Source organism: Emydura macquarii, unplaced genomic scaffold (genome assembly GCF_026122565.2).
Source record: "Emydura macquarii macquarii isolate MOO-44397 ecotype Brisbane River unplaced genomic scaffold, CSIRO-AGI_Emac_v2 contig_3108, whole genome shotgun sequence".
Lineage (NCBI taxonomy): Eukaryota > Metazoa > Chordata > Testudines > Chelidae > Emydura > Emydura macquarii.
The window spans coordinates 509156-535968 of NW_027133245.1; the positions used below are offsets into that span (position 1 = coordinate 509156).

At 39.2% G+C, this 26813-nt stretch overlaps 1 protein-coding gene across 8 annotated transcripts in view; it reads right to left on the reverse strand.

Annotated features, from left to right (window-relative positions):
* Positions 1-26813, reverse strand: part of CLOCK (clock circadian regulator) — a 104384-nt gene that overhangs the window by 17921 nt on the left and 59650 nt on the right. For 7 of the 8 annotated variants that reach the window (XM_067530633.1, XM_067530635.1, XM_067530636.1 and 4 more), the window contains 6 exons: positions 24071-24130; positions 22532-22680; positions 16994-17085; positions 12711-12800; positions 2747-2867; positions 1230-1343 (listed from right to left, as the gene is read on the reverse strand). In XM_067530633.1, coding sequence (XP_067386734.1) covers positions 1230-1343; positions 2747-2867; positions 12711-12800; positions 16994-17085; positions 22532-22680; positions 24071-24130 — 626 coding nt within the window. Of the gene's footprint in view, positions 1-1229; positions 1344-2746; positions 2868-12710; positions 12801-16993; positions 17088-22531; positions 22681-24070; positions 24131-26813 lie in introns of those variants that run through there. The other variant, XM_067530637.1, reaches the window with a different exon arrangement.

Here is a 26813-nt window from a genome sequence, read left to right on the forward strand (position 1 = left end):
CTTTGGACAACAGATGGCTTTAGGAAACCAAAAAAAGCTACAGCATTGCTTCTTAATACCTATTTTAATTAGACAGATTATTTTAGATTACTTGTTAACAAACGGTTTTAAATTTCTGAATTTTTCATGAGAGTTTGTCATTTTCAGTTCCAATGAAGTCATGGGAGAAAAATATTATAGTTACCCTTTTTCTCTTGAAACCTGAGGTAAGGATTTCTTTTCTGAATTTTGATCAGCTCAAAATAACATCACCCAGTTTATTAATGGAACAACTGAGGGGCCCACTTATCCTCCCACATGATCAAGTATGGCCAGCCAATAGAGAACAAGTAAGTCCCTCCTATAGAACGTTACTGCTTGAAATCTCTTTTACCTACGTAATGCTTTTCTGATATAATCTGGTTACACAATATATCCTAATGGAATATTTTATGTAAATTTCATATCAAAACTGATAAATTTTACAGTACCTGGGACTTATCACCTGCAGTGTCTTCCAAATGCAGAATACTTATAACATCCTATTTGCTTACAAAACATATAACAATTTAGGCAGCCTCATCCACACATTTATTTTTTGAGAGCTCAATTTATCTCATACTCTGAAGGAAAAACACTGCAGCTAAGGGATAAATTCTCCTGCCCTCCTGATATCATATAAAAGAATACCAAATACCAAATGCTGGGGTTGTTCTGAGTGTTATATGAAGGATAATTGTTGATTAAAGCACAGGACTGAGATTAAGGAGGTGACATAGGTTCTAATTCTGAACTCACTGGAAACCATTGAGAGCTGCAGGTATTCAAGTTAATTAATCATGTACCTAAATATGGATTTAGGCACTTAACTTAGGGTCCCAAGTTTAAAAACATTGGTCTAAATTTCTCTTTACTTCAGGACTCCTCATGTATAAAATGTTTATTTAAAAGTGTTTTACAAACATTAACTGTAATGGAAGGAGTTATAGAACTCCAAGGTATTATTTTTATTTTACTTTCAACTTCTCACACTTCACTGTTTACAATACAATACCCAATGTAAGAAGTATTATTCTTTTTTCAGTAATGCTAAGTACAAACAATACAACCTGTATCATGGTCTAGTAGCTTTCAAAATAAATACCAAAATATTTTAAGTATTGTCACTAAGTTTTTACAAACAGTTCCTAAACCTAAACCTTCAGAAAGTGCCTTTAATTTTAGCCATGTTACCATGAAGTATTTCTTACCATTGTTCAAAGACTTGAAATTTCCTATAAACTTTACATATTCATATGTAGGTGGCTCTTTTGGGTCTATTGTTCCTCGCAGCATATGGCAACAGAATTCTAGCTGATTTTTTGCTGAAACAATACAATGAAAAGGCAGCTTATATGATGAAACATGCACTAGTAGAGAATAAGATAAAAGCAATAATAATTAGCATACATATTTCAAAAAAGAGACAAGATAGATAATATCTTTTATTGGACCAATATCTTTTATTGTTAGCGTAAGGTACAAGCTTTTGAGATTCCCAGATCTGAAGAAGAGTTCAGTGTAAGAAAATCAGAGTGTTTAACCTAAATACAAGTTGGGATAGACTGGCAAGCATAAGGAGTAAACATGTTGAAGGAGGTCACTTGAAAAAGAATTGTGCAATTGACGGTTAAGATTGTTGGAACTCACCCAGAAAAATGATAAAAGATAACACCATATCACCTGTGGGCAGACACTTTTCACAAAGCAATCACTCCGTATCTGATCTTTCATATTCGTCCTCAAAGGAAACCTGCATAGCACCTTTAAAAGCGAGCCTGGGAACTTAAATTCATAAATCTGCTAGACACCAAACACCATGGATGCAACAGGGACACTGGTTTTATGGCTCATTACAACAATTTGTAACACACCCCATTGCCTAGTGCCCCTAACCACCTTCTTCAAACCCCCTCTCCACAACAATCTAATCCTCAATTGCAGACTTCCTTTCAAGTAGCTTCTTACAACATGCTTTACCCCCTTTCCCAAACTGTCCTAACTTACATTTAGCTCTGTCACTCTGATTTCCTTTCCTACACCTGAAGAAGAGCTTGATATAGCTCAAAAGCTTGAATTTGCCACTGACAGAAGTCAGTCCAATAAAAGATGTTACTTTACCTACCTTGTGTTTCTCATATCCTAGGACAAACATGGCTACGACACTACTGTACACAACATATTTCATAAGATTTTACTATCTGTGCTGCAAAAAAGAAAAATGGCTACAGCCCTTTACTTTTTCCAACATGGAATCAACCAATATAGTGGAGAGGAAATGATGGGATTTGTGTTTGGGAGGGCTGAGCAGCATTCACTGTCCATACTTCAGATTACAGAGAATCCACAGAAGAGTGGAACTCTTATTAGGGAGGTTTCCATGGACAGCTGCCTAAGGGGAAGTGCCTGGAAATACGATTTCCATGGTCTATGTGACCTAACAGGTCTTTATCCTCTCCAGCAGCTATGATTATATGACAATAAATTATTAACAGAAATACTTTCACTGTGTTTTGGAAATCCAATGCTATTCTGGTCACTAGGAATTTTTAAAATAAAATATTGATTTACTTCAGAGAATAAGCTGAACATGACTTTTTCCTTTAAGACATATAAATTTCACCCTGAAATCCCATATGCATTTACTTCCACTGAAACAAAGTTGCCCATATAAAGACACTCTGATAAGACTCCCACATCTAGCAGATTTTTTAGCAATAGAACTTACATTTTAAATATTCTTGGGTCAATGAATCACTTTCCAGCAGATGAGTAGACAGTATTTTATAAACCTCTGAATGTTCCCCCTCTGGGATAAAATTAAATATACTCTGATCCACAAGATCAGACTGAAAAAGAAAAAAGATTTCAGAAATATTTTAATAACGCAAGACATGACATCTTTTCAAAGCCCTTTGTTTCAATGCAAAGCAATTAAAGAGGTCAGGGATGAGAAAACAAACCTAAAAAAATTACAGATTCAACAAAACCATCTGTTTTGCAAAATACTGTTTTGCAAGAAGTGATCAGCTCTTGATCACACTAATTTTGACATTGCTGGAATGGTTACTCACCTTGTACAATAACTGGAGTTCTTCAAAATGTGTCCCCCTGTGGGTGCTCTACTTCAGGTGTGCCTGCATCCTAAATCTTTTATCAGAAGTTTTTTGATAGCATTGCCTATTCAGCCCATGCATGTACCCCAAAAATTCTTGTGGCCTGCATCAATGCTCTATCGGTCTATGCAGGTGAACCATTCAGTTCTTCTCCACTGTAAAGTCCCATGAGTGAGACTCTGAAGCAGACGGAAAGTAGGGCAGGTAGTGGAGCACCCAAAAAGAAAGACACCTCAAAGAACTCGTTACTGAACAAGGTGAGTAACCTCTCCTTCTTCGAGTAGTGTCCGTATGGGTGCTCCACTTCAGATGACTCCCAAGCAATATCTTCCCTAAGAAGGCAGGAGGTTTGGAGCAGAGTCCAATACAGAAGAGAACTGCATTGCCTACAGCAGCATCTGATCTAGCTACACAAACCAAAGCATAATGATTAGAAAACATGAACAGAGAACCAAATTGCCACTCTATAGATGTCTGCAACCGGTACATCCTTAAGTAAGGCTACAGAAGTAGATAGTACTCTTGTGAAATATGCTATCACTCTCAAAGAGGTTGAATGTGAGTTTGTTCATAACAGATTTTAATACATCTGGAGATCCATTTTGATAACCTCTGTTTCGAAATTATCAAACTCCTGTTTCTGTCTACAGTGGAAACAAACAGTCTAGATCTTCTAAATAGTTTGGTCCTCTCTAGATAAAAGGGTAATGCCCTCCTGTCATCTGGGGTATGGAATATAGCTTCTTGACAAGTCCGATGTGGTTTTAGGAAAAAATGGGAGATGAATGTTTTGATTAACATGAAATTATGAGGACACCTTAGGTAAAAAACTAAGATAGACCCAAAGTGACACTTTCTCTCCCGTGAATAACATAAATGGGGGCGTCTGCCATTAAAGCCCCAATTCTCAAACCCTTCTGGCAAAAGTGATAGCTATCAGGAAGGCTGTTTTCATAGATAAATTTAATAAAGAACACAGAGTTCATGGCTGAAAAGAATGTTTCATAAAGCAATTAAGGACTAGGCTGAGGGCCCAGTTAGGAATAGGATCTCTGATTTGGGGGGAGAGATTCGACTAATCCCTTAGGAATCTTGCTGTGGTTGGGACAGTGAAGAGCAAAAAAAAAATCCCTAAAGTTGTATGAAAAGCTGTTATTGCCCTTAAGTGTACCCTAATAGAATTCATAGAAAGACCTGATATTTTCAATTCCAACAGGTAATCCAATATCCTGGGAAGAGGAGATCGAGTTGGCAAAATCTGACAATTGTTGTTACACCAAAGATAATATCTTTTCCATTTCTGAAGGTAAGTATTCCTTGTGGAGTCTTTTCTACTATTTAATATTATGTGTTGTACCTCTGATGAACAGGATATCTCTATTCCCGAGAACCATCAAGAAACCATGCTTGGAGCCTCAGAATCTGTAGGCTGGGGTGAAGTGTTTGACCGATAGTGAGGAATGAATGAAAGCCACCAAAGAGGGCATAAAATGAGTTTGATTAGATAGGGATACCATATTTTGTCTTGACCACTTGGGTGCAATCAATACAACTCTCACTCAATCTTGTGTGATTTTATAGACTCATAGAAGTGTAGGACTGGAAAGGACCTCTAGAGATCTTCTAGTCCAGTCCCCTGCACTCAAGGAAGGACTAAATATTATCTACCCCATCCTTGACAGGTGTTTGTCTAACCTGTTCTTAAAAATCTCCAATGGCGGAGATTCCACAATCTCCCTAGGCAATTTATTCCAATGCTTAACTACCCTAACAGTTAGGAAGTTTTTCCTAATGTCCAGCCTAAACCACCCATGTTGCAATTTAAACCCATGGCTTCTTGTCCTATCTTCAGAGGTTAAAGAAATTTTTTTTCTCCCTCCTCCTTGTAACAACCTTTTATGTACTTGAAAACTATCATCATGTCCCTCTCAGTCTTCTACAGACTAAACAAACCTAATTTTTTCAATCTTCCCTCATAGGTTTGTTTTCTAAACCGTTAATCATTTTTGTTGCTCATCTCTGGACTTTCTCCAATTTGTCCAAATCTTTCCTGAAATGTGGCACCCAGAACTGGACACCATACTCCAGTTGAGGCCTAAACAGCACAGAGTAGAGTGGAAGAATTACTTCTCATATTTTGCTTACAACACTCCTGCTAATACATCCCAGAATGATGTTTGTCTTTTTGCGACAATATTACACTGTTGACTCATTTAGTTTGTGATCCACTAGGATCCCCAGATCCCTTTCTGCTGTACTCCTTCCTAGGGAGTCATTTCCCATTTTGTATGTATGCAACTGATTTTTCCTTCCTCAGTAGAGTACTTTTCATTTGTCCTTATTGAATTTCATCATATTTAATTCAGATAATTTCTCCAGTTTGTTCAGATCATTTTGAATTTTAATCCTATCCTCTAAAACACTTGCAACCCCTCCCAGCTTGGTATCGACCACAAACTTTATAAGTGTACTCTCTATGTCATTGCTAAATCACTGATGAAGATATTGAACAGAACTGGACCCAGAACTGATCCCTGCAGGACCCCACTTGACATGCCCGCCCAGCTTGACTGTGAATCACTGATGATTACTCTCTGGGAATGGTTTCTCAACCAGTTATGCACTCACCTCATAGTAGCTCCATCTAGGTTGTAATTCCCTAATTTGTTTATGTGAAGGTCATGGAAGACAGTATCAAAAGCCTTACTAAAGCAAGATATACCACATTTACTGCTTCCCAATCCACAAGGCTTGTTACCCTGTCAAAGAAAGTTATTAGGTTGGTTTGACATGATTTGTTCTTGACAAATCCATCCTTAACACCTTATTATCTTCTAGGTGTTTGCAAACTGATTGCTTAATTATTTGCTCCATTATCTTTCCAGGTACTAAGGTAAGTTGACTACTCTGTAATTTCCCAGATTGTCCTTTCCCCCTTTTTATAGATTGGCATTATATTTGCCCTTTTCCAGTCCTCTGGAAGCTCACCCATTTTACATGATTTTTCAAAGATAATCACTAATGACTCAGATATCTATTCTATGAGCTCCTTGAGTATTCTAGGATGTATTTCATCAGGCATTACTGACCTGAACACATCTAATTTGTTTAAGTAATTTTTAACTCATTCTTTCCCTATTTTGGCCTCTGATCCTACCTCATTTTCACTGTCATTCATTAAGTTAGATGTCCAATTGCTACTTAAACTTTTTGGTGAAATCTGAAACAAAAAAGTCATTCAGCACTTCTGCCATTTCCACATTTTCTGTTGTTGTTCCCACCCCCATTGAGTAACAGACCTACCCTGTGTTTGATTTTCCTCTTGCTTCCAGTGTATTTGTAGAACATTTTCTTGTTACCCTTTATGTCTCTAGCTAGTTTAATCGCATTTTGTGCCTTAGCCTTTCTAATTTTATCCCTACATTCTTGTTGAGAGCCTTTAAGATTAACAGCATCGATGGATATGCACAAAGAAGCCCCTTCGTTCATGAGATGAGAAAAGCGTCTCCTGGGGATTGTGGATTGCTCTCTCTGGAGCAATACCTGATATATTTTGTATTGTCTGCTGTGGCAAACAGCCTCTGGGAATCCCCAGGCTAAGAATATTGTGTGGACATCTCAAGAGTCCAGTTCACATTTGTAATTCAGAAAGAAATATCTGCTGAGATTGTCTGTTGTGGTGTTCTGGATACCTAGGAGGTAAGAAGCTGAGATGACTATTTGGTTGGCTATGCAACAATTCCAGAGATGGGGAACGTGCTTCTCCCTGATGGTTGATATAATACATGAATGTCACACTGTCTGTCATTATCTTACTGACTTGGATCTGATTAGAGGCAGAAAGTATTTACAAGCATTTCTGACTGATCTCAATTCTAAAAGATTGATGTGAAGAAGCTGCTTTTGTAGCGATCATTTGCCTTGCACCTTGTGAGGTCCCAGATGTGCCTCCCAACCCAAAAGCGAAGTGTCTGATGTTAACACTATAGTAGGGGGATTCTGAAAGAATGGGACACCTGCATTGCTGAGTGACTGTAGAACTCATTACTGTAATTCACCCCAATCTGCCTAGGTCATGCTTGCTTGGTTTGTAAACTGTTTGAAGCCACTCTGTAGACCTCAGAGATATAATTAGGCATGTTGCACTACAAAGATGCAATCTGACATGTATCCCAGCAGATGAAGACAGTCTTCTTGTTAATTGAGCACTGTCCTAAATCCCTGAGATAAGAGTCATTTGTGCAAGAAATCTGTTGGAAGGGAAATAGGCTCTGCCAGTCACTGTATCCAGGGAAGCGCCTTTGAAGTCTACACTGTATTGGAGTCAAAAATGGGCTTTTCAAGGTTGATTTGAAGTCTCACATGGTGAAAAAGAGAACACACTAAGATTTCCTAACGTGATCTGCCCCGATCAACCAACTATTCATATACGGGAAAACAATTATACCCAGTGATATAGATGAGCGGCTACTACTGCCAGAATCTTTGAGAATACCCTTGACACAGAAAATAGGCCTAAAGAGAGCACTCCTGCATTAGTAGTGCTCACTGCTGATTAGAAAACAAAGAAACCTCTTGTATGAAGGGTGAATAACATGAAAATATGCACCTTCTAGGTCAAGAGACGTAAGCCAATCCCCTAAATCTAACAAGGTAATTACTGCTGCAAGGGTCACTATCCTGAATATCTGCTGTTTTACATTTCTGTTGAGAGGCGTGGGATGTAAAATTGGTATCCATGCTCCATTCTTTTTTGGGGATCAGGATGAGTAGAATCTCATTCCCCTGTGCTGTACAGGAACTAGTTCTGTCGCTCTTAAACGCAGAGAGGAGCAACCTCTTGCACCAGCAACTGATCGCAAGAAGGGTCCCTGAAGAAGAATGGAGAGGAGGAATGGATACAAGGGATGGATTTGAAATGGAAAGTGTAACTAGACATTATGGCTTCCAAAATCCATTTGTCCCATGTTATATTTTCCCGTGCAGACCAAAAATGAGAGAGATGGTATCCGAAAGGAGGGAAGGGGTAGGATGTTGCAGGTGTAAACAAACCCTTGTTGATTGGATGGTTGAGACTCTTAACCACACCATCAAAATTGTCGCTTGGAGGATGTACATGGCTGAAAAAATGTAGCTGAAGGAGGTTTCTTCTTAAAATACTTTGGTCTTTTGGCTGGGAGCTCAGATGGCCTATGATAAGTTTAACACAGGACTGGGCGTGCTCTTTGTGCCGTCTGAGACCAATTAAATCTCCTCCTATTACAGAAGTATAAATCCCTAAGGATAGCAGTGTGGCTCTCGAGTCCTTTAAAGTGTGGAGAAATATATCCCTCGAGTCTGGAAAGAGCTTGTCACCATCAAAGGGAAGGTTATCAATGGTACTTTGGATCACTCTTGGAGAACCCAACAGCTTCAACCAAGACGCTCTTCTCATGACCACTGCATTGGATATAGACCATGATGATGTATCTGCAGCATCCAAGAAGGCATGAAGCAATGTCTTTCCCAGGAGCTGACCTTCTTTTACAATAGCTTTAAATTGTTCATGATGTTCCTCTGGCAAGTGCTCAATAAACAAATTACATTTGCTGTAACTTAAATAGTTGCATTTGGCCATAAGCCTGCTGGTTTTGCTATTCTGAAGCATGAATAAGATTTGTGACCAAAAAGATCTAGTCTCTTGTGGTCCTTACTATATGGGGTGGACTTTGAGCTATTTTGTCTGCCTTCTTCATTAATGGCCTTCATTACTAGGGATTTTGGAGCTGGGTGAGAAAAAAGAAACTGATTCCCTGTCAGGAACATAGTATTTTTATGCACCCTCTTGCAGGTTGGCAAACCACAGCTATCACACTACCTAACAGTCTTAGTGGGCTCTGTAAGACCTTCATTGACTGAACTGGTGATCCTCACAGATGTCAAAGTGTGCAACATATCCAGGAGTTTACAGTGGGACTCCTGAACCGCTTCTAAAGGAATCTGAAAGCATGTCTGCAATTTGCTTCATCAGTTCTTGAAAATGCCTGAAGTCATACACCATAGAAAGCAGAGGAGGCATCACAGCTTCATCAAGGGATGAAGAGGAAATATTAGTAAATGGAGTCATCTCCATATCCATCCTTGCTTCCTGCTCCTCAAAGGTCTCCTCCTCTGGCATAGAAGGTAGTAGAGCAGGTTGAGAATGGACCCTTTTCTGTTCCCTCCTGTGGTATAATGACTTTGTTGTAAATTGTTCATGATACAACACTCAGGGGTACCAGCAAGGTCAAATGGAGGAGGGGCCAAATGGCATAGGTGGAGGCATTCATCTGTGTTCCTGCCATATAGGTCTTAACGAGGTCCATCCTCCTTCATTACATCAGTGTAGGAAGAATGATGTGTCCTAGACTAGACAGGGAAACTCTGCAGACTCTCAAGTATTGGTGCTGAGTCCTCTTCCATACACTACAATTGAGGGAATAGTTGTTCAGCTGGCAACGTAGATGGGGGCAAGTATGGTACTCTAAATAATAGAGGTGTCGGTGACAGTCTTGACACTGACAATCCCCTATCCCACTAATTAACAGAGGATACTCTGCTCTGAAGATATTCGTAGGTCTTTAGGGTACCTAAATTGTAGTACCAATGGTTAACAAAGACAAGGTCTTTGCAAGAATCTGTGGAGGATGGCTTCAGTACTGATTCAGCTGGTGCTGAACGTTTGGCATAGGTGTGAGTAGACCGGTCGTTGGTACCATTGATTTTTGTGCTGCTCAGGTATGAGTTCAGAACTCGTCACCAGTCTCTTTGCTACTCTGGGTACTGGTACCTGAACTCAGCACCAAGTCTGCCTTAGACAACAGAAGATTTGAATAGATTGTTTAGCAAAAGTTAACACATATTTTAAGGGACCAGTCAAGTTAAAGTGGCCTGTTGACACCTCTCCAGCCAGAAGCAGGAAAGGAGGGGAGGTTGTTATTGGGCTACAGATTGTTGTAATAAGACATAAATCCAGTATCTCTATTCAGTCTATGATTTTTAGAGTCTAGGAAAGTTATGAATTTAAGCTCCTATTCAAAACTTTACTAGACACTAAAATCATGGACTAATAGAGACACTGGATTAATAGCTTATTGAAACAATCTGTAACCCACTAACAACCACCCCCTGCCAGCTGGTTCCCTCCCCCTTTTCCTCCCTATGAATGAGGTGTGTTAATGGGCCACTTCACCTTGAATAGTCCCTTGAAACGTGCATTAACTATTTATGCTAAACAATCTGTTCAGATCTTGTATTTAGCAGACACACTGAGTTAGTTTCCCAGACCTGAAGAAGAGCTCTGTGTAAGCTCGAAAGCTAGTCTCTCTCACCAACAGAAGTTAGTTCAATAAAAGATATTATCTCACCCATCTTGTCTCTCTAATATCCTGGGACAAACATTGCTATAACAACACTGCATTAGACAACCGATTCCTGTTCGCTTTTGGGGTATTAGCATCACTTGGAGTCTGCATGTAACTCCCTTTGTGACCTGAAGTCACTGTAGTCTTCTTATGGGTCAGTGACTGAGATTTTCTTGGAGATTTACTCATTACATTCTTCTGCTTAGAGGCAAATGTCAAGGCTACCTCAACTGAGGACTTTAGTACCTTAGATGTACTTGGTGCTACAGTACTGCCTACATCTCTAGTGGTCTTCAGTGACCAAGATCTTGATGTGGACATGGCACTAGCGATACTGGAACGTCTATGTACAGGGTGGTCCTCCACCCCTGGATCTGAAGATAGCCATAAAGCTTGCTTCATCATCAGGAGTTTAGCCTGATCTTGCACTTACTAGAGATGTGTCTCTCCCAAACAATGGAGGCATTGGGAATGTCAGTCACTGAATGGGAATAACTTCTCAGGTGGCACCTTTTGAACCCAGGAGAGCCCAGCATTCCTGAATAATATAACAAAACATGATCCCTAGAAGATATTAACTGCTATCTAACTATATCTAGTAATAAAATGTTTTTTAAATTATTTAGTAAGTTAAAGAAAACAAAACTAAAAGGAAAAGCTGTTCCAACAACTATACACATGATAAAGTAACTAACTACATGCTAACTAACTAATTACAGAATCCTAGAGAGAACAGGCACACAGTAGACTTTGTCTCTGGCCGAAGATGGCTGAACAGGAACTGAGAGCTGTTTATCTGCACAGCCCCCTACAGCCTCTGCACGGAACAAGAGGATGTGTATGATTCATGCACAAGTCTAACGGACACTGGTATAAAAAACTCTCCAATCAAGGATGCAGACGCACCTGACGTGAAGCATCGACAGTGACACTATTTGAAAAAGAAATAAGTGTTACTATAAACACAACACAGATACATATACATAAAAGCATACTGGAACCTACTGTCTTTCCTGGGCTCTGATCATTTCAAATAGTGAAACACTTGAGTCAAATTGTGTACTGTTGATTTAAAATAACAGTACATATTTTTGCCTCTTGGTGGCACCCAAGATTTAAAATCTTCATCTTGAAAAACAAAAATATAGGTGAGACAAGGTAGGTGAGGTATTAGTATTATCTTTTATTGGACCAACTTCTGCTGGTGAAAGATACAAGCTTTCAAGCTTCACAGAGCTCTTCTTCTTAGATAACAACAAAGTATTATTGACACTGTTTATATGCACAAATACATGAACAAGCTCTTCAAAACACAAAACAAAAGCAAAAACAAAAAAAAAAAACCCAACCATGGAAAATATGCTTTAAAGAGTAAAAAATTGAACTTAAAAGTTGCCCCTCTGGAACCAACTCTAAGGAGTTGAAAAATTTTAAATTTTGTTTATCTAGAATAATGAGTCATTTACATTTTTCTCATTTTAAGATGAGTTCTCATTCTAACATCATTCACACCTTAAGTGAGTTTTTTGCCTTGCAGAAACATTTTAAAGAAATTTCTAGTCAATATGGGTAAGTTTTATAGACATTTCTAAATCAGATTTAGTCTGTGACAACTATTTTTTCCCCTCAGGTTTATAATTGATAAAGAATGTTATGTAAGCACTTTTCTCACTTTAAAATACTATTCACTTTGGTTTCAAAAGAGTAACACTCCCAAGTGACACCTACTCTAGCACAGACTAGAGAGTTCAATATATCAATGAGATAAACAGAACAAATAAAGATGAATGAGATGCAGTGCAAATATGACATAAAAGAGTCAGCCCAGTCAAGCACCAACCTGCATATTTGTTCCTGGTGAGTCCCAAGTTTGGGAAGTGACCAGGATGTTTAGAGACAATGGACAGTAGTTTCAAGAGTACCAGAAATGCTTTTCTTTAGCAGTCTCAACGGATGAGTAATGGAATAAGACAAAACAGTGGCCTCTGAGGAGAGTGTGTATTCCATTTTTCCAACTGAGGAGATTAAGACTAGGGACAGATCAAAGGTGTTTTAGAGGAAAAACAGAGGTTTCAGGACAGAACATACATTGTCTGTGCTCAAAGTGCTTTGAGAGGTGGAAGGTTAATGGTGCTTGCAGCAAAACCTAGTCCATAGACTAACTGATATCTTACTGGAAGCAGTTCATACTTACTGGCAAATGTTCAAGTAAGGGAGTTACACTTTCAGACACATATATAATACTTCCATCTGTCATGATTGCTAAAAAAAACCCATCAAGAGCCTGAAATTAAACATAATGGGCAGTTAAAGGAAAAGGAACACAGTACAATGCACATGAAAAATCAAAAAAATCTATATTTAACACAAGAATGAAGGCTAGATTGACTTCACTGTAGTTACTCTGAAAACAATGAGAGCACCTGTTATCACTAACACCTTTGAATATCATTTGTACTATATCAGCATTACCATTATAATTTTTCATAAAGCCATCTATAATTTACAAAGACTTCTGTTAGGAGACAGATCTAACTATTGGCAGATTTGTTTCCCTCTTCTACCATCCCAAGCCTCTTAGAATTCTAGTCTTTAAAAAGAACATGGATTGACAAGGGAGCAAGGAAGAGCTAAAAGGGAAAATGAAAAGTGAAGAAAGGAGAAACTAATAATAGGCAGAGTAAATCGGAGTGAGGGAAGAGGAAAAGATATGAGGGGTCGGAAGAGACGGAGGAAATAATAGATTTCAATTATTAAAATCTGAAGTTCTAATTCTTTCCTAAAGAAACTCATAATAGAAAATATATATTCACCCCCTCAGTTTAAAATTAAAAAATGGGAAGGCCATGGGATTTAATAAAACTTACCTGTGACTCCCTTAACTAGTCTTTTAAAATTTGTGTAAGCTTTAACATTCCTAATTAAGAGCATAAATTCTGCCACCCTCATTATTTTGGGTAGTACCTGACTACTGCCTAAAATAGTAGTAATAGTCCCATTGATTTAAGTAGAAATCCTTATCGTTGCATGGTAAGGTACCACTTAAGAACAGAAATTTGGGGGGGAGGGGGGTGTGTGTGTTAAGAAAGCAGGTTTAGCAGCACCCCCTCCACTAGCTAACATATAAGAAGCTTCCTCCCCTTCCCTGGATCAAGAGGGAGATCCTAGGCCCATGACTTGCATTTGCCCAGCTTACCTCCCATTACCAGTACCCAAGCCCCACTGGTGTTCAGTACATCAGGGGGAGGAGTGGTAATCTCCCTCTTTCTGGCTCCCTCACATTGCCTCAACTCCCCTTCCCCCTCAACCTGAGACCCACCCAACAGGTGTCAGAGACAGGGTCCACCCACTCAGCTGGGCACAACAGGGGAGCCACACTCTGCACCTGAACAGGATTGCTGGATGCTGCAGAAGAAGGGGGGGGGGGAATATGATGGGAAGGGTCACTGGTGGGGGTGTGGCTGGTGCCCTCCCGAGATTCAGGGGCTCCTGATGCTTCTCTTTGCTAGGCCAAAGGACAGTCCTTCAGATGTTCCCCGCAGCCCAGCAAAGGAAGCACTGAGACTCTCCCAAAGAGTAATGTCTGAGATAAAGGGAGTCTTGACAGGGCACCACAAAGGACCCCTCCAATCTCTCCCAGCTATACGCCGCCAGTGGCAACTGGATGGTGACTTCAATGCCTGCGGAATAAGAGCATGTGATGGAAGGAGATAGGCTTGCAGCCCAAAGGAAGAAGGCTAATGTGGGGAGGTCAGTTTCTCCAGGGATGAGAGGATAAGCAGGTGAGCGGCATTGGGGAAGAAGGGCAGAATGGAAGTGAGCACCACTGTATGCTCAGGTCTTCCAATGGCTTGAGAGAAACAGAGACCCCCACCGAAATGCCCTTCTGCACCACCTCTTGGGCAACAGCCTCTGCTGCCAGGAAGAAGACAACGTTCCTGTACATCTTAGAAGCCAAAACAATGTGTGAAGGCCCCACCATCTGAGCCAACACCCGCACATGTTTTAATGTAGGATGAGGTGGCTATTAGGAGACAGCAAACAGTGCCTCCTGTTCAGGGTTGGGAAGGGGGCCTGGTTGCCAGGGATGGAGAAGGAGGAGACGGCAGCAGCAGTAGTGGTAATGATGGATGGAGGGGCCACTGCAGATGATGATGAGGCAGTGGGTGGGGCCATGGCCACCTGGGCATATGCCTGTGGGGCTGAAGGGCAGGCATCCCCAGATCTGGTGGAAGGGACACCATAGGAAGGGGGAACCGTTGCCAATGGCAGGGCCATGGTAATAGCAGTTGCTGCGATGGAAGAAGCCAATTGGGCAGGTCTCTTGACCTTTTTTCATGCTTTGGCCCTTCTTGCTGAGCAGGCCCCATTGTTGTTAATGGGTTTAGCAGCCAAGTCTTTGCCTGTGCCTTTTGCCACCACCCAAGGGGGCAATGATGGTACCAGCAGAAAGCTGAGGTGAGATAACGATGCAAGATGAAGGGGAGGTAGCAGATATCCAAGGAGATAACTGTATCCCTTACATACCAAGTATCAGATAATATGGACTGGGAAAGGATTGGAAATAAATCATCCATGGGAGCAGAGGAAGGGGGTTCAAGGCTTCTACATCTGGTATAGTGAGGGAGCCAACTCCCTTCCTTTTACAGCCTACTTGACATTCACAACAAGGGAGAGAGGTGAGGGCCGAGAGGCAGGCTGGAAAAAAGGAGAGCTGACATCATTTCCACAAAGAGGTAGGAACAATTAAGGAAATGATAATGAACTATATTGTACAATTTATTGTCAGGTAGTCCCAGATATTTTAAGCAAATAAAGTTGGGACCTAATTAAACCACATCCACTACCTCCTGTCCTTCCAGTGTGGCTGAACAAAGGATGGTCTCATGGTTAAGGCAGTCAAATGATTCCTTGGAGAACTGTATTCTATCCCTGCCTCTTCCACAAAGTTCCTAAGTGATTTTGGGAAAGTTGCTTAAACCAGATTTTTCACAGGTTGTCACTCTTTCTGGGCACTCAACTGGAGATCCTGGGATCTGATCTGCAAAAGTGTTGAGTACTCACAGTCCCAACAGAAGTCAATGGAAATTGTGCTTTGAACATAAAAAGTGGTACATAATGCTAAGCATTCTGAAAAAACAGGTCCTATGAGTATCAAATTGTACACCCAGAATTAGTTTATACTTCTGTTGCCAGTATTAGTCCTCTTGCCTGAGTGGTTAGCCCATATTCAGGGCCGCACGTTTGTTTCCCCTAGGAGGAGAATGGATGATACGAATCAGAAATTTCTTTGTATAAACACAAAATCACAGGGAAGTCCTGCTTTCCTTGAACACCATTGAAACAAACAGCAGGCAGTTTCCTTGCTTACAAGTTCCAAATCTACCTCTCCAGCCAACTCTGTACCCCAAGGAGCTCTGTCTTTCTGCTTCCCCTCAGAGCCATGCTCACGACTGCTTCTCTTGCTGTCTGCTGGCTTTCTCTCAGCTCTTTGACTTTCTGTACAAGATAATATTTTAGCTCCTTAAGTGCTTGCTGTAGCTCATCTGTTAGCAAGTTCCAAGTTGGACAAAACTTTCCTGAAGGGGAGGAAGTGTTGCTTAGTAGATAGAGCACTGGACTGAGAATCAGGAGAACTGGTTTCTATTCCCAACTTGGCCACTGGCTTGCTTGGTGACTATGGGCTAGTCACTTCCTCATTTTGTGTTTGTTTCCTCATCTGTAAAAATGAGGGTAATTACACTTACCTCCTTTGTATGTGCTTTGAGGTTTACTAACAAAAAGCACTATATAAGATCTATGTATTATTTTGACCATCATCTCTCTCTATGCCTCAGTTCCCCATCTGTAAAATGGGGATAATACCACTCCCTCACTTCACAGGAGTGCTGTGAAAATTCATGTTTATGAAGCACTCTGATACTATAGTGATAAGCACCACAGAAAAGCCCATGAGGAAATTAATAATTCTATCTTCAGAGCAGGGTTTGAATAGTGTACAGTAAATAAGGTCAAGGGCTACACATTGAACAACGAGGAAAAAAAAAAAACTAAATATTGAATAACTGCTAATTAAATGAGCACTGCCCATTCTATGCAATAATTGAGGCCAGGGTCTTGTAGAAAAAGTAGTATGTGATGATGCAACTAAAGACTGTATCATAATGCACATGCATAAGGGTTTGCATTAAAGTTGCATAGGCAATCTTAATGCATTTCCTAACTTCTCAGTGCTTGACTTTGTAACCTTAATAATCTGCTTTTTTAACATAGGTTTTTTTGTGTGTAATATGCAGATTTTGCACTTGAAATTACATTTCTAACTATACTTATTTGCAGATTTCTAGGTAGATAGTATTGCAATTAAAATATGGATTTGAAAAAGAATAACATTAAGCTGAAAGATTCTATCATCACATAGTGGTGGTTTGCGAAAGAGAATCCTCTCTTTTCAGAAAAATTGAAATAATAACGTACCTCCAACATTAACTGTGTGAACTCTTCATTACTAAGGAATGTAGGTTTCCAGTCCTGTCGAATTTCACTGGCATCTGACTGTGCAGTGATTTCTGTAATCAGAAACATATGTATGAATATTCATTTATTATGATTCACACTCCTGGAAGCAATTACTTTACACCACTAAATTATATGAATTGAGGGAAAGCTCTTTACTCCGCTGTAATCTGAAGAAGGAAAAAAATACAGTCAATTTTTTCCATTCCCTTCTGCAGTCCACTCATCACACCAGAATAGTAGTTCCTGGAAGGGTGAATGGAAAAGTTACCCCCCAGCATGACACATTCTGTCTTAGAGAGTAGGAAGACAATGCTAGCAGAAGCTTGTGTTCATATGGTTGCAGTCAAATCATTTTGTGCTGTGATTCTGTCAGATCTCAAGTTAAGGTAGTGTTAAAACTGAATGAGAATTTCGAGAGAAACTCTCCAAGAAAAACCTATGTGCTTCAGAGGTGGATTTGGTCATCTTACACACAGTGCCATTCCCTCCAAGACCTTATTAAGCTAATGCCCCATCATGTTGGGGGACACTGCACTGTTGGAGGTACCATCTTTTTTCATGAGACGTAAACCAAAGGTTCTGATCAATTTTGGTCCTTAAAGATCCCTTGGCACTTTTCATAACAAGACTATATTAACTCTTGTATTCTGCTCAACTCTGGTAATTCTATTCTACATACCAAAATTCCCTGAGGTCCGTTTGCATATAGTAACCTTCACTTTCTGTCCTAAACTTAACCATTATTAGTGGTGTGCTCTAGAAAATAGCTGTTGTGTTTCAACTGCAGTGGTGGATGCAATGATTTTTTTGTGTGCAGTTATAAAGCACTCTAGGGTGTTTGTATATTAGATTACTTTGTGTATTTGCTCTTAATGCATTTTAGGATCTTTAGGATGTGTGTAGAAGGATACATTTTTATTATAGAATAAGGAAGTCAATTTGTTTCCTATAGTAAAATGGATTTACAAACAGGATAAAGGGAATGCATACACTGAAGTTCAAGTCCTTGTAGCACAAATATAGATGCCATATTTATTCATTTAAAGAACCCTATGGATGCTTATTACCACAATTATGAATTGGGCCCCAATTTTCCGATCACTTGAAGTGTACTCAGTGTGACACTGGAAAACAAAGTGATAGTCATCTGCAAACAGTGTAAACTTCATTAACAGTAAACAGCGTGTTTCACTTGGATAGTTTCAGAGGAACTTTTAAAAAAACATGTCTGAATGTAGTACTCTTAAAAATGAATGACTTCTAAGTAATGCTACAGCCAAGAATAGCACAGAGTAGCACTGTGCAGGCTTTCCGATGGAGCTTAGCCAACCCTCAGATCTGATTTACAACATCCTGATATTCTAGTCCTGGGCCTCTTCGGAATAGAAACTGCCAGTTGTATTAAGATCTGTGCATGTGGCTCTGGGCTATGCACAAATGTGAACTTTGTCCAAATAACCCATAACAAGCAACACCCTCTAACAATTCACTATACTCACAATGCTCCTGTTTTCAGATCCCTGGGGATGGAGTGGCTGATGTGCAGCATATCCAAAAGGTCATTAGTTTTAGACCATTTTAGATGGGGGTAGAGGGAAGGAAGACCATGGCAAATACCAAAGCTACAGGAACACTACAGAGAACATCCTATAAACAATCCCTTCTCATTTATACCAGTGGAGCTTTAGATCCACTAATCACAATGGTAGTAATAGGACATGAAAATAGAGGTGAGTGATCTTTCAAGCAGGTAAATGAGACAATTTAAAATTCACATTCTCAGGAAGCCAGTGCAGGTCATCAAGCACTGCTTGAATATGCATGTGGCAAGACACTCTGTTTAACAAGAAGGTGAGGCATTCTGCACTAGCTTCAGTTTCTGGTTCATTTTAAGGCCATGCAGAGCAAGTTGCAATTGTCTAATCCTAAAGTGACAAAGACACAAATGACCGCCATAGCAGAGAATGGTCACAACCTCCTGGTTGTGCTTAAATGATAAAAAGCTGTCCTTGCTGTTGCTGTACCTGATCTTCAAGTTGCAGCTTGGAGTCTAGCCAGATCCTCAGACTGTGAATTTGAGCAAATGGTGGGCCCACACCCTCAATTAGCAAGGCAAGTATTAGTCTCACTATATTTGTTCGTGATCACATTTTTGAAAGTGCATTTTAACACAAACTTCAATTTCCAATGTGTTTCGTCATTTGTGAAATGGTTAATTTTTACAATAATTCTGATAAAGGAGGCAATTTATTATTTACAGCCTGATACTAACTGATTCAGATGCACCAATCTGGCATCAATCATGATAATCCATTGCTCTGGAAATTTACTTATTTATTTCAATTTGAACAATACATGAAAGAACGTCTACCTCAGACTTTAAGTGACAAGTTTCTTATGGTTTTCTACTGCCACCTATTACCATAGTATCTGAGAGCCTTCCATGTAAAATCAATAGCAATAGCTAAATCTCTAGTAGACTTCAGAGAAACCCTGGCACTTCTTTTTTGGGGCAAAATCTCTGCTTCATGCATTTTTTTTGGTTGGTTGATTGATGTATTTATTTGTTACAGAGGTGGTTTTTATTTTATTTTATTTTAATGTTTTAGGAAGCCAATGTTGCAAACGACAATTGGCATCTAAAAAAATACAAGCAATAAAACCATTATGAAACAAAACAGTAGCATATGTCACCTATTTGTAATGATTAGTCAATAAGAAAACATTACTAAAACTCCAGAGAGTGTCCTACCTGGACTAACTCTCCTTGGAGAAAGGGGGGTTGATACTGCATTGATTTGATTCTGTGTTTTCAGAAGTATCAACGTTAAACATATGTGTTACTACAATAACACAGCATGGTTAAACATTTAATGTTATTAAATCTATTAATACATGCATGTATGTTTCCTCTTTTTTGTTCATTTTAATTGTTGTATTTCCTGTTTTAATGGTGTTGCTCTAATAAGCATCTGGTGCATTAGGACAGTAACCATAATACTCATACAGAAGACATATAACGGGCATGCAAGCATAACTATGTGATGGAAGTTGTATTGACAACCACCATATGGATAGCTGTATGTATGTATGTATCAATTCCCAGCTTTGCTTGTTATATTACCCATCTGTTTCATATGGGTTATATGACCCTTATCTGTTTCTTACCTCTCCACCTCCTCCTGGGAAAAATGGTATATTCTGCTCAAAAATTGTCCAGGACAATTTCTCTTCATCATATGCTCTGGATGTTACCTAGTACACACTGTTTTGTTTAATTTGCTTGTTGTTGGCTCGCATGCAAGAGTTCTCAGCTACTGAGTCTGGAAGGCTAACTTTACAGTATATTAGTATAATACGTGTATATAATTAGGAATACATTTTGGCTTATCTTTTGTGGGAGGGTAAGGTGAAGGGTTAAACTGCCGGAACCAGGCAGAATGCTGAACTAGTAAAAAGGGGGCTATAGTCAACATCCTCAGCAGTGAATTTTTGCCCTGAAAAGGCCTCCTTCGAGAGCCTTCTGACATCTAGTAGCAAATGCTGGGGGAATAATAATAACAAACCCCACACACTTTTCCCAACAGTCCTGAAGAATACTTCTGCGGATAAAGCTCCACAAGGCTTGCAGCAAGTACTCCAGAAAAGGGTTCTGAACACAATCTGCCCATTGCCTATACAGCCTGAAAAGTACAAGTGCTCCACAAAAGTTCAATAAAGAAGCTACAACTATGTGAAAATCTTATATGTAGGCTTGGAAGGATTAGATTTGTATTGGTTATGTAGGTAAACATTGATACACACAAACTGATGAAACACACAAACTGATGAAAAATATTTCTTTCCATGAATAATCATCAACATTTACAGATAGGCAAAGTAAGAAAAATGCTGCTTGAGAACACATTGGAGTTTGATTTAAGGATATTTACTTTATATATTTTGACATGTGATGTTGACAATTTGTGTTTTAATGGTTATCAAGCTTATTTTTTTAATCTCGACATCTACTGCAAGATGCTATCATCTGTAATTATTGTTTGCTCCCTACCCCATAATTTCCTGCAATAGTGAATTTAATTAAATCAATTAAAATTTAAAAAAGCTTAAAAAGAAACAGCAATATTATCCATCAAAATGTTAAAGAAAAAAAAGTCAAATTCTGACAAGCCTACTTACATAGGACAGTATTGTTTTCACTTAAAAAAATAGCAGAGTAAATATTTTAAAAATGGAACCAACAAAACTTAGCATCTAATCACCTGGTGTCTCTCAATGGTGCCTTTATTTGATCTGCTCCACTACACGCAGCAAAGCCTGAAGTAGCAGTATAAGCAAAACTCAGAAACACTGAAGCAACAATTAGGGGAAGAATGAAGGACTTTTTTCATATAGTAAATTAAAAAAATATATATCTTTTTCATCTCACATCTAGCAGCATGATATGTATGCTGCTATATAATGTATTAATAGCAGGAGAAAAAAGTATGTGTGGGGGAAACAATGGCTACCTTAAAGACGAAAAAAAGAAGACACTTTTGAATCAAACTCAGCCATCAGTGGAGAGGCAGAACCATCCTGTTAATAGATTAAGAAACTTCCTCAGTTCAGACACTGGAACAAATAAAGGCAATTTTCCAAAACAGAAAATTCTCATCATACCCAAGTCTCTTTTGAAACTGAGGATTTCAATGGAACTTATAAAGTACACAAAAATAAGTTAGTGGACTGACAAGAAAAAGCTAATCCTTCATTTATTCCCAGAGCTCAGACACTAACAGTACTATAAAGCAGCTACTAAAAAATCATTCTGAAAAGTGACATGACAATAAAACAAAAAACCTTAGTTTCCTTCAGAATTCTGCCCAAGAAGTAGCTTTAGAATTATTATATATGAAAGAGATCAAAAACATAGAATACTTGTGAATAAACTAACAAGACACAAAGAGACACAGGGTAAATCTACACGGCAAAACAAAACCACCTCCAGGGCAGAAAGTCTCACAGCCCAGGTCAACGGATTTGGGCTCATGGTGTGGGGCTAAAAATAGCCGTGTAGACCAACTGCCATGAGCTTTTTTGTTTGTTTGGTTGGTTTTGGTTTTTTTTTTGTTTGTTTGTTTTTGTTTTGTTGTGCAGATGTACTCATAGAATTAAGTGGAGACTCTTCAGAAGTTTTTAGCTTTTGGAAAATTAACAATACAAAAACTAAAACTATAATTAGGATGTTGGTAACTTTGTACAGTGCTAATCTCTTCATACTACATTTTCTTGGCTTGGTTACTTATGGAGTATGTTCTAAAAAACATGCTCCATTTATGATGTTTGTATGTGGGAATCCTTCATCCGTAAAGATATCCCTTGTACAACTTTGGTTTGGGAAGCTGTTTTGCAAGTAACTGGGGAGAATTAAATGCCTGACTGATCCAAAACCCATCACAAAAATCCATTGAAAAACTCCAGTTTTCCAGCTGTCTTGTTATACCACAGAATTACCTTTGTGCTTCCGTAAAAAGTCAATGCTTTTCTGCAGTACAGTGGATTTATCCATCTTCCGAGCATTACCCGGAAGCATGGAACCGAGCTCTTTGATGAGAACATTAAACTGATCTCTACGTTTCTTTTCAGATTTGTTTCTAGACACTCTGAAAAAGACAAAATGGAAACCATGTTATAAAAACAGAAGTTAATTACGGCAACAATATTTCACAGATGACAGGTTTTAATCAAATTTTCAAGTCTGAATGAAAGTTAGAGGAGTCAGCTCTAACAAACGTGTATATTACTGATAGTGTAAATTCTGTGACTGTAACAGCGAACATTTACTTACAGATTAACACCAAAACGAGACAAAATTTGACTATGTTAGCAAATGTAACCATCAATTCAATGTTCATCTAACAGCCAAACATTTAACCATTCATTTTGTGGCCATGATACAAGTGTTAAGTATATGGAGGACTTAGGAATATGGACAAAAATTCCTCAACCGTTTATTTTAAAATTAGGCCACTATGCTGTCCTTTTATCTGGGTGATCACTAGTCACTGTTGTGAACAATGACATTAAATAGAGACTTCTGAAACTAAATCACTTCAGTCTTCCAGCAATAAACACTTCTTCCTTTTATCCTGCAGTGGATCAGCAGGAAAAGAAGGGGAAAACCAATCTAATTGAGGCACTTGGCTGATTTAGCTCTGGTGATTGAGAATTTCCCCATTGTCCACAGCAACAAGGGCCTGTTTCAGTGATGGCATGAACTACTAGCATGGGATGCTTGCCACGTATGCCTTTGTGCTTATTGGTGAAGATTGGGTGGGGGTCACCCACATCCTTCTGGGGGGCATCTGCAAGAGCAGAAATCCAATGGGGTCTGAGGCACAACAGCCTATTACTGGCCAGCCATTCTTTAAATCAGCTATAGACAGGAAGGAGTGGAGATTATTCATATTCCACCTGAAGTCGATTTGAGCCTTGAAACCCTTTTACCACCATAAAAGAAATCTGAGTTCAGACTTCATAAATCACTTGAGCTAGTAACCTGAGAAGAGGTTCTATTCTATACAGCAGTGCTATTCAGAGAACAGGGAGTGTGGGTGGGAACTCAGGCTCTCAAGCCTTGGGTGAGAGGACAGGTCTATGGATCTGGACTAAAAGGCTTGCTCCCAGATGTGGTATAGACATACCCTTGGAGTCATGACTGTGAAGGATGTCTGGGAGGGATCCTTCATGCAAGACCTCCATTGTCACAGAGGAGGAACAAGCCACCCATTACTGGAGATAAGTCCCTTCTTATACAGGGACAGTCATATCTGAACTTTAGGCACAAAGACTCCTTTGATCCACACCTCATGGTACAAGTAAATAATCCATATGTTGAAAAATATGGCAAACGTATAAACACTACGGGGAAGTCCAGTTGTATTGTATGATCACAAACACACAGTCACATTTTTATTCTGTTAGTACATTTGGATTTACCAAAGTACAATCAAATAAAGGACATTTTAGCATTAGCTAACTTTAAATGACTACCTTTTTGCTTTATCCTTGTCATCTTCTTCCACCAGCCCATCAAAAATACTACCATCATCTCTATAAGAGAGAAAACAGACCAATATTAGAGCAAAATAGTCTCTTGCAGACTGTTAACACTATGAAAAGGAATAAACAAAATCGCAAGAGAAGGAAGCTCATCATTCAATAGTTCAACTAACCCAAAATATAGGAGTACTGTTTTATTGTGATCTATGTTTTACAAAGCCAAACAGCTTCCATGAATCCAAGTCTTTTATAAGTTGTTGCCTGTAGATATTTTACTAAAAAATTATATTTTGAAATGACTGACATTTCTCAGCTATACCTCAAGTTATTTTCAGAATATTTACGTTTTTAATGAGATACCCCATAAACAATCCTACCTGCATTCTTACCTTACCACCACCCTGTGTTAATTTGTTTGAACAGTACCTTTCCTATTGCCCTTCCAAACATAGGAGAGGACAGAATCACTTAGTGATAAGGTCTTCATTGTTTGTTTGCAAGCCTTAATTTTAATTATAGGGTTTTTTAAAATAAAAAAATATATCCTTCTTATATGTTAATCAATTTTTAAGATTAGAAGAAAGAGGAATGTGCAACGTTTCATCCCATTATGTGATTTTACAACTATATAATTTAAAATTAGCTATAAATAATATTCCTAATAAAGAATATTCTAAAGCATTACACGTCTTATTTCAACTACTGCAATTCCTTTTTATGGTGTTCATAAATCAGTCTCAACATCGTAAGTCAGAATATACTCTTTTACTTAAATAGGATCATATTGCACATGATTCCCTACATCACTTCTTTTGTATTTATTTTAAAGTGCAAATCAATCCATTCCTGGTTTTCAAAACCACCACCTATTAGATTTTCTCCATTTTACCTCTCTAACCTACTCTATCAATTTCCATATCTATTTAAGTCTAATATTTCAATTTTGGCCACCCCAAAATTGGGAAGTTGTGAAAGTTAATCTGTGGCTCTTTCCTCCTTCCTTTGAGATATCAAATCACTTCCCCTCTAAATCTTACCCTGCACTCTTCTCTCTAATTTGTGACATATACCCTGTAAAGTTATTTGTGATACTATGAACGGTAGATGTTAGTAAACAAATGGTTATTCACGTTCCCATAACTGTTGTTCTCTTAAATGTGTTCCAGGTGTCCATTTCACTGTAAGGTATGCGCATATGCTGTGCACCTGTACTGGAGAATTTCCCTAGCAGTACACGCAGGGGCAGCCCTGTCCACACCTCAGCTCCTTGTGCTCTGAGCAGAGGGTATAAAGAGCAGAGCTATTTTGCCTTTCTTCAGTTCTTTTGCACTGCAATCCAAATGGTAGACTATGATCCGTTGGGAGAGGAGGGTGGGTTGTGTAATGGATATATGCAATACATCTCAAGAACAGTTATGAGAAGGTGAGCAATTTTTTTCTTGGAGTGCTTGCATATATCCATTACGATGTCTCCCAAGCTGTAAATCCAAGGCGGTGGGGCTCAGAGTTTCATTGGAAGAGGGACTGTAGGATCGCTTTTCCTACATTTGCACCTTACTTTGAAGCCTCAGCTAGCAGTAATGTCTGGTGAATGTAGGTACAGAAGACCACATCAATGACCTTCAGATACACACAGTAGGGGCATATGCCACAAAAGCTGCAGAGGCTGAATGTGTTCAGGAGGCTTTACATCTTTGACAGAAAACATATAGCAATGCTGCTAGTGATCCACTTTGAAAGTTACTGTGCTGTAATTGGTCTGTAATTATCATTTGCTCAACAAAACAAACAGCTGGGAAGAAACCCAGGAGGGCTTTGTCCTATTCAGATAAAAAGCCAAAGCTCAAAGCACATCCAGAGCATGCAGTCTTTGTTCATCCTTGTGAGATTGTCGCTTTGGAAAGAAAACTGCTAAGTATAGTCTCATTCAGGTGGAAATCAGATACCACCTTTGAGAGGAACATAAGGTGAGGCCTAAGGTGAACTTTGTCTTCACAGAAAATGGGGTAAAATAGATCTGTGACAAGTGCATTTAGCTCTTGCCCTCTTATTTGAGATGATGGTCATAAGAAGGCTACTTAGCTGAGATGTAGAAGCAAACAGGAAGTTAAAGATTCAAAAGGAGAATTGTGAAAAGAGCAGATAACACTAAATTCAAATCCCATGTTGGTGCTGGGTCCCAGTTTGGTGGGAACCATCTATCTAGACCTTTCAGGAACCTGGTCATCATAGAATTAGTAAAAGCAGTTCTACCACTGATTTGAGAGTGAAACACTGGGATAATGGTGAGAGGCACCCGACTGGAGCTGACAGATAGACCTGATGCAAGAAGTACTATGGAATTGTTTGAATGTCAGAGACACATTATAGGTGGCTGTCCAGATGGAGAAGCACTTCCACTTACCCAGGTAATCAGTTCTTGTAGAAGGTTTTCTGCTATTAAGGAGGACACATTCTGGACTGTCACTGAGCAGACTCCTCTGCATTTGACCACTGATGAACCACGCTATGAGGTGCAACACCCAAGGATTCGGGTGCAACACTTGCCCATGGTTCTGGTTAGTGACAACAGTAAGGGTCCTTGAGTACACAGCTTGCATTGGTCAGAATACCATGGACTACCTCAGCCAGGCTGGAGATATAATGATCATTCTGCCTCGATCGTTTCAGCTTGAGAATGACCCTGGGAATCAGGGGTTCTGGTGTATACGCACATTAGGTCCTTATCCTATGG